General features: G+C 46.2%; 1 protein-coding gene across 1 annotated transcript; it reads right to left on the minus strand.

Annotated features, from left to right (window-relative positions):
- Positions 1 to 548: 548 nt before the first annotated feature.
- On the minus strand, positions 549 to 9641 carry LOC145361900 (putative G-protein coupled receptor 139). The gene is made up of 2 exons (XM_080217888.1): positions 9467 to 9641; positions 549 to 1450 (listed from the first exon to the last, which is right to left on the minus strand). Exons 1-2 carry the CDS (start codon positions 9639 to 9641, stop codon positions 549 to 551), a joined length of 1077 nt encoding a protein of 358 aa, XP_080074014.1.
- Between the last annotated feature and the right edge of the window lie 7138 nt (positions 9642 to 16779).

Below are 16779 nucleotides of genomic sequence, written 5' to 3' on the forward strand. Positions count from 1 at the left end.
GCATTCCGTCAGTCAGCCTCGGTATGTCCATCACCCGGCCTCGTTCCTCCAGTCGGTCAGGCTCACTCGGTCAGTCAGTTGGTCTCACTCCGTCGGTCAGTCGGCCATACTTGGTCAGCCAGTGGGCCTTGGTCAGTCAGTCAGAAGGCCTCGCCAAGTCAGTTGGCTTCACTCAGTTGGCCTCGATCAGCGTTGCTGGATCAGTCAGTCAGCCTCGTTCCCTCAGTCAGTGAGACCCGGTTAGTCAGTCGGTCACACTCACCCATTCAAATAGTCGCTCTCCCTCGCTCATCAGTCAGCCTCACTCAGCCATTTAGAAGGCTGTATTTGCTGAGTCGGTTGGCCTCACTCGGTCAGTCAGTCAATTTCTGTCACGTTTGATACAAGAGCCATAATCATGGACCAGTGTAGCCACAAGTTGGAGAGCAGATCAGCTTTGCCATGTATCGTGTGTCCAATCAATGTGAGGGTGGATTATAAATTTGAGTGGTTTGAGTGCCCAATCAGAAGAAAGAGAGAGAGAGACATCATGTATACAGGGTTTCCCATCAGGGTTTAATGAATTGAATAATTGCTGAAAGGGGAAATTTCAGCACATTTTTCAACTGCTGCCTGAACTGAGTCTGTGTCACGGCATAAATCCCAGTGTTTGTACAACAACTCAGGAGCTGCAGCATGAAACCCAATTCCATAACAAAATAATCTAACCAGACTGACTTATACCCCAAATAATACATCCTGCTCCATATTGAATATAACATAAATATTGACCATAACACAATGAAATTGGCTGAGATAACAAACAGTAAAATTATGCATTTCCTTCGACTCTCCATCTCTGGGTCTCTGGAGTTCTTCCAACTGTTGTGAGCCCGGAGTCTCCTGCGGGCTCTGTTGCTCAGTAAAATGTGTCTGACGGTGAGAACATTGAGCAGCAAAATCAGGACAAATGGGACACACGGGTTTAGGATGTTGTGGAGGAACTGGATTGCTGACCAAGCTGGAGAGAACAAAACTGTACACTTGTAATAACAAAACCAGGGGTCGTTCATCAGCAAATATTCACCTAACAACATAAAATACCAGTAAATGTTCTTTAAACAGCTCAAGACAGTCACTGTTCCCAGAACCACAGCCGCCGATTTCTCGCTGCAATATTTACTTTTCAGCTTGGGGCAGCAAATGGCCACAAATCGATCAAAGGTGAAAGTGACGGTGAACCAGACAGAACAGTCAGTTGCGGAATAAAGCAGGACGGCGTGGATATTACACACGAGCATGGACTTCAGGTAATAAAATTGTTCATCAAAGACAATGGGGATGTGTCTCATTAACAAGTCGAGGATAACGACCAGTAGATCCCCCACTGACATGGCCACCAGGTAACGAGTGACACACTTGGACAGACCGCAGTTTCTGGTCCTCAGGGTCACAATTGTGATTATGTTCACTGTGAGCAAGAGAAATTTAGAATGAAATTATACATTAGCCAGGGAAGCAATTACTTGTTTCAGTGAGGTAAGGACACCCTCTTCCACACACACTTTCACACGCACAGAAACAAACACACACACGCACACACCCACACACCCACACACCCACACACCCACACACACACACACACACACACACACACACAGGAACACAGACACACACACCCACACACACCTACACACACACCCACACACTCATACATAGACACACACACAGAAACACACACATACACACACACACAGAAACACACACCCACACACACACACCCACACTCCCACACACAGAAACACACACACACACACACACACACACATACACACACATACACACACACACACACATACACTATAACTTATATCGAGACACGGAGACACATAAACACGTTCACAGCCATGCTCACAGAAACTCAGACACCCTCACACGGACACACAAACTAACACTGATACTATAACTCACAAACAGATATGGACAGACAGATACGGCCGCACACAAACATGTTCACACACATTATCGCACTGACACTCTCACACACTTACCACGGACAGTATTAGTGAGAGGCAACATGGTTTTGTGAAGGGGAGGCCGTGTCTCACCAACTTGATCGAGTTTTTCGAGGAAGTGATGAAGATGGTTGATGAGGGTCGGGCAGTGGATGTTGTCTACATGGACTTCAGTAAGGCCTTTGACAAGAACACTCATGGCAGATTGGTGCAGAAGGTGAAATCGCTTGGGATCAGAGGTGATGTAAAACTGGCTCGGTCAAAGAAGGCAGAAGGCCGCAGTGGAAGGTACGATTCTGAATGGAGGGCTATGACAAGTGGTGTTCCTCAGGGATCAGTGCTGGGACCTTTGCTGTTTGTAATGCGTATAAATGATTTGGAGGAAAATGTAACTGGATGAATTAGTAAGTTCGCAAACAACACAAAGGTTGGTGGATTTGCGGATAGCGATGAGGACCATCAGAGGATACAGCTGGATATAGATCAGTTGGAGACGTGGGTGGAGAGAAGGCATTTAATCCAAAGAAATGTTCGGTAAAGCATTTTGGAAGGTCTAATACAGATAGGAAATATACAGGAAATGGTAGGACCCTTAAGATATTGATAGGCAAAAGGATCTGGGTGTACAGGTACACAGGTCACTGTAGAAAGTAGTCAAGAAGGCATACGGCATATTTGCCTGCAATGACCAAGGCATTGAGTTTAATAATTGACAAGTCATGTTGTAGCTTTATAGATCCTTAGTTCGGCCTCACTTGGAGTAGAGTGTTCAATTCTGGTCACCACACCACCAGTAGGATTGGAAGTTTTGGAGAGTGTGCAGAAAAGATTTACCAGGATGGTGCCCTGGTATGGAGGGCATTAGCTATGAGGAGAGATTGGAGAAACTTGGTTTGTTCTCACTAGAATGGTGGAGTTTGAGGGGCGACCTGATAGAAGTCTACAGGATTATGGGAGGCATGGACATTCAGGGCCACCGACATTTCTTCCCATTAGGACCATCGACATGACTCCCCCAGCAGGTACCCCAACGTTACTCCCATGAGGACTGATCACCAGGACCCCATCATTACCCTCCCCATCAGGACCATCGAGGTCACTCCCCCCATCAGGACTCACGACCTTCCTTTCACATCAGGAGTCCCGACAGTTACCAATATGCATCCCTGATATTACTCCCCATCAGTACCCCAGTAATTGCCTCCCCATCAGGAATGCCGACATTACTCCCCACCACAGCCCAAGTCTTCATTTCTCATTCAGGAACCACTGAGATTACTCCTCCATCAAGATCCAAGAAATTACTCCCCCTTCTGGTCTGAGAAAGTACTCCTCGAACAGGATCCCTGACATCGCTCCCCCGTGAGCACCCCCGACATTAGATCCCCATCAGGAACCACACATTATCATGTGCCCTCATCAGGGCTCCGAGATTGCCACCCCAATAAGAACTCCAAACTTTAATTCCCCGATCAGTACCCCCAACATCACTCCCCATCAGTACCCCCAACATCACTCCCCATCAGTACCCCAACATCACTCCCCATCAGTACCCCCAACATCACTCCCCATCAGTGCCCCAACATCACTCCCCATCAGTACCCCAACATCACTCCCCATCAGTACCCCCAACATCACTCCCCATCAGTACCCCCAACATCACTCCCCATCAGTACCCCAACATCACTCCCCATCAGTACCCCAACATCACTCCCCATCAGTACCCCCAACATCACTCCCCATCAGTACCCCAACATCACTCCCCATCAGTACCCCAACATCACTCCCCATCAGTACCCCCAACATCACTCCCCATCAGTACCCCAACATCACTCCCCATCAGTACCCCAACATCACTCCCCATCAGTACCCCCAACATCACTCCCCATCAGTACCCCAACATCACTTCCCCATTAGGAATCCGGACATTAGTCCCCCCCATCAGGCCACAGTTATTACTCCCCCATCTTGACTACCATCATGTTCCCCCCACCCTGACCCCCACATTAATCCCCCATCAGGACCCGTGACATCAGTCCCGAATGAGCATCCCCATCATTACTCCCGCATGTATCCGGATCCCCAACATTACTCCCCCATCAGGATCCCCAACATTACTCCCCCATCAGGATCCCCAACATTACTCCCCCATCGGGATCCCCAACATTACTCCCCCATCAGGACCCCCAACATTACTCCCCCTTGAGGATCCCCATCATTACTCCCCCATCAGGACTCCCGAAATTACTCCCCCAATCAGGAAGCCTGACATTAGTCTCCCAATCAGGTCACAGGCACTACTCCCCCGTCTGATCTGCTGTCATGCCCCCCCCATTATGATCCCCGACACTAATCCCCATTAGAACCCAGGACATTACTCCTCCATCAGAACCCCCGACATTACTCCCACATCAGGAAATGTAGCATTGCTCTCCCATCAGGAACCACAACATTATTCCCCTCTCAGTACCCACGTCATTCCTCCCCCATCAGGACCTCCAGCATTGATTTCCCAATCAGGGTTGACAGGGCTGTTTGTTTTGCCGTTGTCTTGTCCGGTGCTTCGATCGGTGCCAGTTGGTCTGTCCAGTTTCATTTCTTTGTTGGGACTTTGCGGCGATTGTTACAGCTGAGTGGCTTGCTGGGCCACTTCAGAGGGTCGGTGAGAGTCAACCAAATTGCTGTGGTCTGGAGTCACATGTAGGCTAGACCAGAGAAGGACGGCAGATTTCCTTCCCAAAAGGGCATTAGTGAACCGGATGTCTTCTTTTTCTGCCAATCAACAATGGTTTCATGGTCATCACTAGACTCTTAATTCCAGTTTTTATTTTGTTATTGAATTCAATTTTGGCAGGGCTCAAATCCAGGTCTCCAGAACATGATCTGGGCGCTAACCACCTGGAACCAGCAAAGGTTCATCGCATTTCACGTGGCAAATCCTTTTGTAAATTCCTGATGGTTCAGTAGATCCTCCCACCTAGTTAAATATACCTATTCTACCTGCCCAGGTTTTACAAATGGCGGAATTGCGCGGAGGGTGTGGAGAGTCTGCAGAAGGATCTAGGGAGGCTGGGCGAATGGGCCAGGAAATGGCAAACGGAATTTAATGTTGGCAAGTGCGAGGTGGTCCACTTTGGTAGGAATAATGGTAGGAAGGACTATTACTTACGGGGCGAAAAACTGCAGCAGGCGACGTTGCAGAGGGACCTCGGGGTCCTTGTGCATGAGTCTCAAGAACCCAGCCTGCAGGTGCAGCAGGCGGTCAGGAAGGCTAATGGGATGTTGGCCTTCATAGCGAGGGTGATTGAATATAAAAGTAGGGAGGTCTTGTACAGGGCATTGGTGAGGCCGCAGCTGGAGTACTGTGTGCAGTTTTGGTCGCCGCACTTACGCAAGGATATTTTGGCCTTGGAAGGAGTGCAGAGGAGGTTTACGAGGCTGATGCTGGAGTTGAGGGGGTTGAGCTATGAGGACACGCTGAATAAACTCGGCTTGTACTCGTTAGAGTTTAGGAGAATGAGGGGAGATCTCATTGAGACGTATAAGATGATGAATGGGATGGATAGGATAGAGGTGGAGAGGATCTTCCCGCTCAGAAAGGACAGCAGGACTAGGGGGCACAGCCTCAAGATAAAGGGGGGGGGGTGCGGTTTAGAACGGAGTTGAGGAGGAACTTCTTCACACAAAGGGTGGTGAATCTCTGGAATTCTCTGCCGTTGAAGTGGTGGAGTCTGCATCACTAAATATATTTAAGACGCGGGTTGATGGGTTTTTGATAAGAGAGGGGATTAAGGGTTATGGGGAGAGGGCGGGAAAGTGGAACTGAGCCACAACAGATCAGCCATGATCTTATTGAATGGCGGGGCAGGCTCGAAGGGCTAGATGGCCTACTCCTGCCCCTATTTCTTATGTTCTTATGTTCTTATAGGTCTGGCCATATAGCTGTGGAACACTCCAAGCAGTTGGACTGTGCCATTGCACACATCGCTAACGGTTATGCAGAAAAATCACTTTGACCAAAAGTCCATCAGGAAGTGTCTGCCTATAACATTGTGAAGGAACTGCTGGAAAAGGATACTTTCCAGAGCAGACAGTACAATCCATTTGACAGAACCTGTCATCACCAAAACTGGCTGTCTTGACAAGACAAGACTGAGCAATCCTTCTTGAGTCTCACCTCCTCCACACTGGCTATCCTGGGAAACAGAATGCTCCCCGTCCCTTCCCAAACCTGCCTTACCAAGCAGATTGGCAGTTATTTATGTTCAGGTTGACACCGAGCAGATCTCTCTGTTCGATGGGTTATTCCTGGGATCCAGCACCCAGTAAACCATCAACAACTGACGGAGGGTCATCAACTCGCTGAAAGGTGCCTGAAATATGCTGGTTTTCTAACCCAGGACTGTGTGTGAGGGATACATTAAAGCTTGGGGCAGCCGCACAGAGGCACAGTGGGGAAAGTTCACTGTCCAAGAGTTCTCACTCAAAACTCGCAGAGGGGCTGGAAGCAGTGTTGTAGCCATTCGACTGAACGTCTAACATTGAATGTACATCGGAAATAACAAGTGTGGTAACTGTGTAGAGGAATGTCTGAGTGGATCATCTTGTGTGGAAATAATGAATCGACTGCATCTTCTTCCCTGTACGATTTGAAAGGTTTTAACATAGAACATAGAACACTACAGCACAAACAGGCCCTTCCGCCCGCAAGTTGTGCCCATCATATCCATACCTACCAAGCCATAGACCTATCTATAACCGCCAATCCCATTAGATACCATATACTCATCCAGATGTCTTTTAAAAGACCCCAGCGAGTTCACCTCCTCCACCACCGACGGCAGCCGACTCCATTCACTCACCACCCTCTGAGTGAAAAACTTACCCCGAACATCTCCTCTGTACTTGCTCCCCAGCACCTTAAACCTGTGTCCTCTTGTAGCGACCATTTCAGCCCTGGGAAATAGCCTCCGAGAATCCACCCATTTTTTGATTTACTTTTACACACTTCATCAGGAAAGGAAAATGTGTACAAAGTTTCTCAGATACTAATCAGTTTCTGAAAATACTGAAAACTTCTCAGGTAGCTGGGCTGGTTAGCTCATGTGGTCAGAGTGTGGTGCTAATAACGCCAAGATCATGGGTTCAATCCTCATACTGACTAGGTGTGTTTGCCTGTGTGTGTGGCTTTGGGAGTCTTTTTGTCAGTACATGCTGAGTTGCTTTACATTCTTCTGTACAGTCATGGTGCAGCTTTTCTCCTGGGGCGACAGGGTAGCACAGTGGATAGCACTGCTGCTTCACAGCTCCAGGGATCTGGGTTTGATTCCCGGCTCGGGTCACTGTCTGTGTGGAGATTGCATATTGTCCTTGTTTCTGTGTGGGTTTCCTCTGAGAGTTCTAGTTTCTTCCCACAGTCCAAAGCTGTGTGGGTTAGGTTGATTGGCCATGCTAAAATTGCCTCTTAGTGTCCTGAGATGTGTAGATTAGTGGGTGGGATATGGAGGTAGGGCCTGGGAGGGATTGTGGTTGGTGCAGACTCAATGGGCTGAATGGGTCTCTTTCTGCACTGTGGGGTTCGATGATACTTCAATGATCTCTGTTAAATATTTAATCCGGTTAAAATGTTGAAGTTTGCTATCTCTGTAATTAAGATAAAGTCTTTATCTGCTAGCCAATAAGCATTGTTTAATTGATCTATTTTCCTGACATTATTAAAGTTAGGCACAGCTTGGCAGGTATTTTGCAACAATGCCATATTATGTGTGTTGTGCGAAGAATATGTTTTACTCTTTCCAGCTATCTACTGGCCTGTAAAAAGTTCATTGCAAAGTCATTATTGGTCATGTCATTAATCCACGATGTCTGTGATGATGCCAAGTTGGCACAGCTCAGTTCTAACCGCTTGGCAGAGGTCGTCAGTTCCAGTTGGAGTGATGCAATGGCAAGAATTTTTCTCTCTCTCTCACACACTCTCAGTGTCAACAAATCGAAGAAGATAGTCATTGACTTCAGGAAGCATAGTGGAGGGTATGTACCTGTCTACATCACGAGAGGTGAAATGGACAAGAGTTTCACACATTAACGTTTCCAAATCACCAACAAACTGCCCTGGTTCCTCCACGATGAAACTATAGTAAGAAAGACCAACAAGGCCTCTGCTTTCTCAGGGGGCTAAGGAAATTTGGTTCGTCCACTATGACTCTCACCAACGTTTACTAATGCACGTAGAAAGCGTTATTTGTGTTTGTACCACAGCTTGGCATGGCTTCCACTCTGTCCAAGACTGCAAGAAACTACAAAGGGTCATGAACAAAGCCCAGTCCATCACCTCAAACCTTGCTGCCACCCCTTCAAAGTGTCCACACTTCCCACAGCCTCGGAAAAAACAATAAGCATAGTTAAGGACCCCACGCAACTTCACAAGGTCTATTTCACCTTCTTCCATTGGGAAAACACATAAAAATCTGAGGACACATCGAACCAAACCGAGAACAGATTCTTCCCTGCCTTTTGAATGGACCTACCTCACATTAATTTGATCTTGTTTTACACCCCAGCTACGACTGTACCACGACATTCTGCACTCTCTCCTTATCATCTCTTTGTCTGTACGGCGTGCAAGAACCAATACTTTTCATGATGTACAAATACATACGGCAATAATAAATCAACTCAAATAAATCAAAAATAATCATTCCTGACAAGCCTCAGGTAGAGAAATAACATCATAAAGTGGTGCTGGCCTGGACAGACCCATTGGCTCATCGCCTTTGCACTAACAATAGTTTCCTGCACATGTCCAATGTCCTGGAATTTTGTGATATTTTAAGTGATCATCTAAATAATTTTTTAAAGATTGTAGGTTTTCTGTCCCCCCACTACCTGCACAGGTAGTTCATTCCAGATTCACACTGCCCTCTGAGTGGAAACAATAATTCTCAAATCCCCTCTTAATCTCCTGACCCTCAGCCTAAAGCCATGACCCTTTGTGACTCACACCTGCTGTTTCCTGTTCACCCTGCCCATCCCCTTTGTAATCTGATACACACCTCAATAATGTCTCCCTTCAGCCTTCTCTGCTCTGAAGAAAGGAACCCAATCCTATCCAATCTCTCCGTATCGTTCGAATGCCCCCACCCCAGGCAAACTCCTGGAGTCTGTGGCTGGGAACAGGGAATGGGAGTGGAACTGAATACAATAAAATCCATCCTTCCAATAATTTAATAACAAGATGAGGAATGGAATGAAAGATGGTTTTTAAATACAATAGCTGATGTAGAGACTGACTGGGGAAGGAAATAGGAGCAAAGACGAGCAAATGGAACATCAGATACACTGAAACATTCATCAGTAGGGTTAGTGACTGAATACAGATATTCTAAAGAAACAATAACTCAGGCCAAGTGCGTAAGACCAGTAATAAAATTAAACAGGGTGAATTGAATTAATAACTGGACAGAGAAACTTACCAGGGACACCAACAATAGTCAAGATTGGGTAGTAAACCCCTTGAATAACCCAGAGAATACATTGGATACGAGATTCTAATGATATCCGATCTGGAGAAAGCCAGTAAAAACCCTCAGTAAAACTCCTGTCAATTATTGAAATATTCCTGTCTATTGTTCCCAGTTTCTGATCCATTGCTGCAAAGTTCCAGTCCGTTGTTTGCAGATTCTGATCACTTTCTCCCTCTGTCTGCGGTCGCTGATTCTACTAGTGCCGGATTTGACCGTCCCAGTAACTGTGTGGGATAACATATTGAATGGAATCACTTATTAATAGACGAGGGAAACCCTCCAGTGACAGGAAGCGGATCCACGGAGACTGACATTAATCACAGTCGCTGAACAAACAGCTTTAGTTAACGTCTTTCAATCCAACCACCTTTTATCTGACAAAAGGTGTGGAATATTTAAACAGTCTGGGTGATGGTGGGGGTGAGGTTTGGTGCCATGCCCAGCTGTCTGCTCAAATTTGACTCTGTCAGTGCAGAGAACATCTTCATTTTCCTGGGGATGTTTTTGTCGTTCATGAGTCTCTCCTCTTAGTTACAGTATCAGGTTCCATCTCAATCCAATAATCCTCAAACCAGGAGGCAGCCCTCTGATACCTGTTTCAGAACACAGTGAGTGCAGAGATATCGATGACATTGACATTAGGCGAGACTGAGTCACTGAGCAGGATGTTGGTTGGAGTTCAGAAGAATGAGGGTGATCTCTTTAGGCCAGCCCAGGGCAACACCCTGGTGAATCACCTCTACACGCTTTCTTCTCCAACCACATCCTTCCTACCGTGCGCTGACCAGACTGTAGAGAGTACTCCAGCTCTGATCAAAGCAGCGTTTCACACAAAAACCTATAAACTTCTAACCAGCCAAGACAGGGTCAAAGCAAGAAGGATGTTCCCTATGGTTCTGTTTCTGATGCACAATATTTGTAGAGGGGTGTATTATGTATCTGTCATTGTCTGGATGTGTGTGAATGCATGATTCACTCCTCATATGGACTTGCATATTGTATGTGAAAGTCCTGCTCTATCTCTGGTACAATATATGAGTGTCACTCTTACCGTTCATCAATCAGTCTTTGTTCAATTCTGTGAGTGCATGATTCACTCTTTCCAGCTCTGCATCTGGTACAATGTGTGAGTATGAGATTCATTGTGTGTCTGTCAGACCATAACACTCTGATTATTCAGTCCGCATTGTTCTGTCTGGGGCACAGTCCGAGTGTAGAACTGGTTTTGGATGTGAAAGCGTCTGACAAGATGTGTGAATATATTCATCACTTGTTATCGTTGTGTCTTTGATACTTTTATCACCGATTTCTTACAAGCAAATCAAAGGAGACTCAGAACAGGCCAGGAGCACTTTCCTTTTTAAGCATATGCAGGGAGAACAGTTCTTCAGAGATTCCGCTGCAGCAGGCTCTGCATCTTTCAGTGAAGCTCACCTCCCCCCTGCCCCCACCCCACCCCGATAATTATATCATGCTGCACACGCACACGGGAGTGAAATTCCCATCTTAAAAACATCCAAAACAGGCACATCTTGCATTCATTTCAATTAACGTTGTCTCTGTTATAAATACTTCCAGATTAACTTGCTCTGCCCGCGACCACTTGTGTCTGACTTCAGATCTTTTGTTAACACCACAACAAGAGTTGCCTTGTCCTGTTCCTGCAGTTTGGAAATTCTGTTGAATATAAGGTGCTTACCTTTGTAATAGAAAGAGAAGGTGACTTTTGGTAACAAGGTAATCTGTAATCATGTTCTATTATTTTCTTATTAATTACTCATTCTCAAACCTCACTATGCAATCATATTATACCTCAGACTTTGTTAGTTTTATTCCTCACACACATTTATTTGACTGGATATACATCTATATATCTCTATATATATCTCGGTGTCTGCCCATATCCATGAGTGTATGATTCATTTGTATTGTCTCGAGTCAGCAACACTGTCACAATCTGATTCAACACAATATATTTCCTCATCATGATCTGCTACAACACAATATGATTCCACATCTCAATCAAATACAACACAATATGATACCACATCTTAATCTAATACAACAAAATTGATTCCGCATCACAATCTAATACAACACAATATGATTCCGTACCTCAAGCTAATACAACAATGTAATATGTTACTCGCTAAATGCAGTGCATCAGCACAAATTCGTTCAGAACCTCAAACAATCACGACCCTCCAAGAGATTGAATAAATTACATGAAGGAATTTAGGGTTGTGATTGCATAAAGATGAGTAGAATGGTACATTTTAAAAACAATATAAGAGACAATAACAAAATATAATTTCTCCACACAGTGGTGCAGATCAGTCTGGGTTCCAAGAGTAGGAATGACAAAAACGAGTCTGCAGGCGCGGTGAGAAATTAAGTGAGGTAGTATTATGTGGGTAGCACTGATACCTCACAGAGCCAGGGACCTGGATTCATTCCCAGCCTCGGTTCATTGTCTGTGTGGATTTTGTGCATTCTCCCCGTGTTTGTGTGAGTGTCCTCCGGGTGCTCCGCTTTGCACCCATAGTCCAAAGGTTTGCAGATTGTGTGGATTGGTCATGTTAAATTGCCGCTTGGTATCTAAAGTAGCTTTGCTGGATTTGCCGTGGTGAGTGCACGGATTATGGTGATAGGGTGGGTGGTGAGCCTGGGTAAAATCCTCTTTAGGAAATTTGATGAAGCTTCGACGAGCTGAGTGGTCTCTTTATGAACTGTGGCCAATCGATCGTTCCAATGTTAGCATTTACTCTGTGGGAAATTGAATATAGACGGAGGAAGGTTGCTCTTCAGTTGTACTGTGTACTGGTCAGCACTTATTGGAGCAGTGTGTTCAACATTGGGCTCTTCATTTAAGGAAATGTGGAAATCCGTTTGAAGCATTTCAGACAAGTGTTGAAGACCAGAAAGGTGAGTAAGTCTAAATTACAACGACAAAACATCTCGCCTGCCTCCACTTCCAACACGGTAATGGCATGTTTAGATAGATTCCTGGCAAGCAAGGCAATGATATGCTGTCGGGCGCAGGCGAAATATAAATTTGAGATTATTTTCAGCACAGCCACCATGTTATTAAATGGCGGAGCAGGTTAGAGGGGTTGAATGGCCTGCGTCTGTTCCTTAGCTCCTCAATCGATATCGCTGCAAGATTCTGTAAAGAAATGGCGATTGCTGCACACACTCCAATGAGTACATGCAATCCAACTGCAGTCGATTCTTGTGCCTTTATTCATGAGTCATTTAAAGCCTATTTTCTGACAAAACTGCTCCCCCTCAAGGTGTGGTGCCCCCGTCCCCCCCCCCCCCCACTCCCACCCCCGCCCCCCCACACCTTCGTTCATCGTGTTCCAGCCGAATTTTCGTAAACTTCAAAAATTCTGGCCGCTCGCTCAAATTTTGACAGCCCTCCCTCAATACTCACTTCCCTCAGTCCTGCTGGCCTGTCGAACAAACCACCCCCACCCAAGCCGCCTCAGTTTGTGGAGCTCTACCTCGATATTCCCCACTTCAGAATCTTTGGCCCATTTCCAATTTTGAAATTCTTTCCTCCCCTTAAAAGCCCTTCTCTTATTAGTCACTTTACTTCCCACCTTCTGGCATGACAGCTCTCTCTCTCTCTCTCTGTCCTGTCTCACTCTCTCTCTGCCCTCTCAATAATTTGTATCATACACACTCAATGGAGGGCAGCATGTTGGCACAGTGGTGAGCATTGCTGTGTCAGAGCGCCAGGAACTCGGATTCAATTCCGCCCTGGGGTGAATGTTGAGTGGGTTTTGCACGTTCTCTTTGCGTGTCCGTGGGTTTCCTCTGCGTATTCCCGTTCCCTCCCACAGCGTCTGTTCGGTTGGTGGGCCATGCTGAATTGCTGCTTTGTATCAGGGAAATTACCATGGTAAATATATGGAGTTCTGGAGATATGGTCTCAGTGGGATTGTTTACAGTGCAAACTCAATGAGCCAAATGGCCTCCTTCTGCACTGTGGGGTTTCTCTGGTTCTATGAAATAGTCCCAACCATCTGAATAGCCCCTATCTCAGACAGTCACCTCACTTACAAAGTCCCTCTATTCCCATTGCGGTCTGTATTGTCCTCTTCTTCTGTCCTCTTCACCTACTCTTTGTTCCTGTACCTCTCTTTCACGTCCCCACACTATCTGTAGTTTTATAGCCATCCACACTCACATCATCAGGCTGTAAATTGTCCATTTAAATTACCGTGTTGGATCAGATCAAAGCACACAGTCTGATTTGAACCTTTGAACGTTCTTTCCCTGTCAACAAACAACTTCTAATCTTCTCCTTTGGCTGAGCATGGCACTAGCTCCACCACAACAAGTGTGTTCACAGAAGTTTCCTCAGGCAGCTTGTGGAGGGTCCGACTCGGGAAAGGGCAAAACCTGACCTACTCTTTGGAAATAGGGAACGGAAAGTGAGTGAAGTATCGATGGGGATCCACTTTGGGGCCAGTGACCATAGTCCTATTAACTACAAAATAGTTATGTAAACTGGTCCGCAGGTGCAAGCTCCAATTGGTACCAAACCATTTGTGATGGAATTAGGCAGGAACTTGCAAGAGTTTGTTTGAGGGTAATCGGACTTCCGGCAAGTGGGAAGCCTTCAAAAGTCAAATAGCTAAACTTCGTGGTCTGTGTTTTCCAGCTTGTGTGAAGGGCGAGGCTGGCAGAAGCAGGAAACCTTGGATGACAAAACTTATTGAGTTTTGACAGCGAAAAGAAGAGGCACGGCCCAGGTACAAGCCGCTGGAATCAAGGAATCCCCTCGGGATGTACAGGGGATACAGGAATATACTCAAGAGGGAAAATAGGAGGTCGGTCACCAGTGGAGTGCCCCAGGGATCTGTTCTAGGACCCTTGCTGTTTGTCATTTTCATAAATGACCTGGATGAGGAACTGGAGGGATGGGTTACTAAGTTCGCAGATGATATGAAGGTTGGTGGTGTTGTGGAAGGTCTGGAGGGAAGTCAGAAGTTGCAGCGGGACATAGATAGGATGCAAGACTGGGCGGAGAAGTCGCAGATGGGCTTTAACGCACATAAATGTGTAGTGGTCCATTTTGGCAGGACCAATGGGATGAGGGAAGACAATATCAAGGGTAGGAGTCTTAGCGGTGTTGAGGAGCAGAAGGATCTTGGGGTCCGGGTCCATAGGACTCTTAAATCGGCCTCGCAGGTGGAGGATGTGGTCAGGAAGGCGTATGGTGTACTGGCCTTCATTAATCGAGGGATTGAGGTCAGGAGTCGGGAGGTAATGCTGCAACTTTATAAGACCCTTGTCAGACCCCACTTGGCGTACTGTGCGCAGTTCTGGTCGCCTCACTACACGAAGGATGTGGAAGCTGTTGAGAGGGTGCAGAGCAAATTTACAAGGATGTCGCCTGGATTGGGAGGCATGCCTTATGAAGGTACGCTGAGGGAGCTAGTTCTCATCTCCCTGGAAAGACAAAGGTTAAGAGGTGACCTGATAGAGGTTTATGAGATGTTGAGTGGAATAGATAGGGTGGATTCTCAGAGGCTGTTTCCCAGGGCTGAAATGGTCGCTACGAGAGGACGCAGGTTTAAGTTGCAGAGAAGCAAGTACAGAGGAGATGTTAGGGGTACGTTTATCACTCAGAGGGTGGTGAGGGAATGGAATCGGCTGCCATCGGTGGTGGTGGAGGTGAACTCGCTGGGGTCTTTTAAAAGACTTCTGGATGAGTAAATGGGATCTAATGGGATTGGGGTTTATAGATTGGTCTATGGCTTAGTAGGTACAGATGTGATCAGTGCAGCTTGTGGGCCGAAGGGTCTGTTTTGTGCTGTAGTGTTCTATGTTCTATGTTCATTCAGAGTAACAGGCGTGCACCAAGTCCTCAGGAAAGTATTTCACCCAGGACGCCCCCCTCCCATATCATCATCAACCTCACCTCTACACCCAGCAAAATTAAGGGGCAACATAGCATGGCTAATCCACCTAAACTACACATCCTCTGAGTCGGGGGGGCGGGGGGGGGCGGAAACAGGGGCCCCTGGAGGAAACCCCTCCAGACACGGGGAGGATGTGCAAACTCTACACAGACAGTTACCCAAGGCTGAAATGAGCCAGCATCTTGTCGCTGTGGGGCAACTGTGTTTAGCGCTGTAACACCATTAATGTCCATATATCCCACTGGGTTACTTCCGTCTTCCCAAATGGAAATCCGCCTATTTCCGGCGAGTTGTCAGCATTCCCATTGAGCCTCTTTGGTATCAGACGCGGTCTGCAGCCTTCCCACGTTCTGAATTGGTAGTTCAGTGTGCTCAGCGTGTGGGGTTACTTCCTCCTGCATTGCCATCAGCTCAATAACTTTGACTGTCTGTGCTGCACAGTCCAGAGCTTAGGTGCAATTGGTCAACCCTGCTGACTGATGTGGAGAGCAATCAGCTGAAGGTGGCTTATCCTTAACATGTGTGGAAAAAACGTCAGCAACAAGTTCACCAATTACACACAAAAACAAAGCAACAATTGGAATAATATGAATCTTTGGAATTCTCTGCCCATTGAAGCAGTGGAGGCTACCTCGTTAAATGTGTTTAAGTCACAGGTAGATAGATTTCTGACCAATAAAGGGATGAAGGGTTATGGGGAACAGGCGGGTAAGTGGAACTGAACCACTATCAGATCAGCCATCATCTTATTGAATGGTGGGGCAGGCTCGAGGGGCCAGCTGGTCTACTCCTGCTCCTATTTCTTATGTTCTTTTGTGTTTTTATTTCAATTGCTTACTGTTATATGAATGGCACAATGTCCAATGTCTCAAAACATTATAGTTTTGCATTTTCATTTACAATGAAGCTTTGTTGTTAACAGAATTATTTAATTCTCCGCTAGTTTTAAAAGGGTGGATTATAAGGTTTTGAATAAACTTCATTAAACTATCACTCTTCTTTTAATTAAACCTGACAATCACTCGGTCCGAGAATCACTTCTCTTTAACAGTCTCTTATTTTAAAATATTTTACTCAGTAACCTGTTCCAGAATTTTCATTTTCCTTCTGCCAGCTTTGTCAACAATAAATCATTGGAGCAGACAAGGATGGTCATAACCTCTGACCCAAATCCTGATGGAGACTGTGCGACACACACACACACACACACACACACACACACACACACACACACACACACACACACACACACACACACACACACACACACACACACACACACACACACACACACACACACACACAGACACACACAAACACACGTCC

The sequence above is a fragment of the Carcharhinus amblyrhynchos genome, chromosome X (genome assembly GCF_965287045.1).
Source record: "Carcharhinus amblyrhynchos chromosome X, sCarAmb.v2.hapA, whole genome shotgun sequence".
Lineage (NCBI taxonomy): Eukaryota > Metazoa > Chordata > Chondrichthyes > Carcharhiniformes > Carcharhinidae > Carcharhinus > Carcharhinus amblyrhynchos.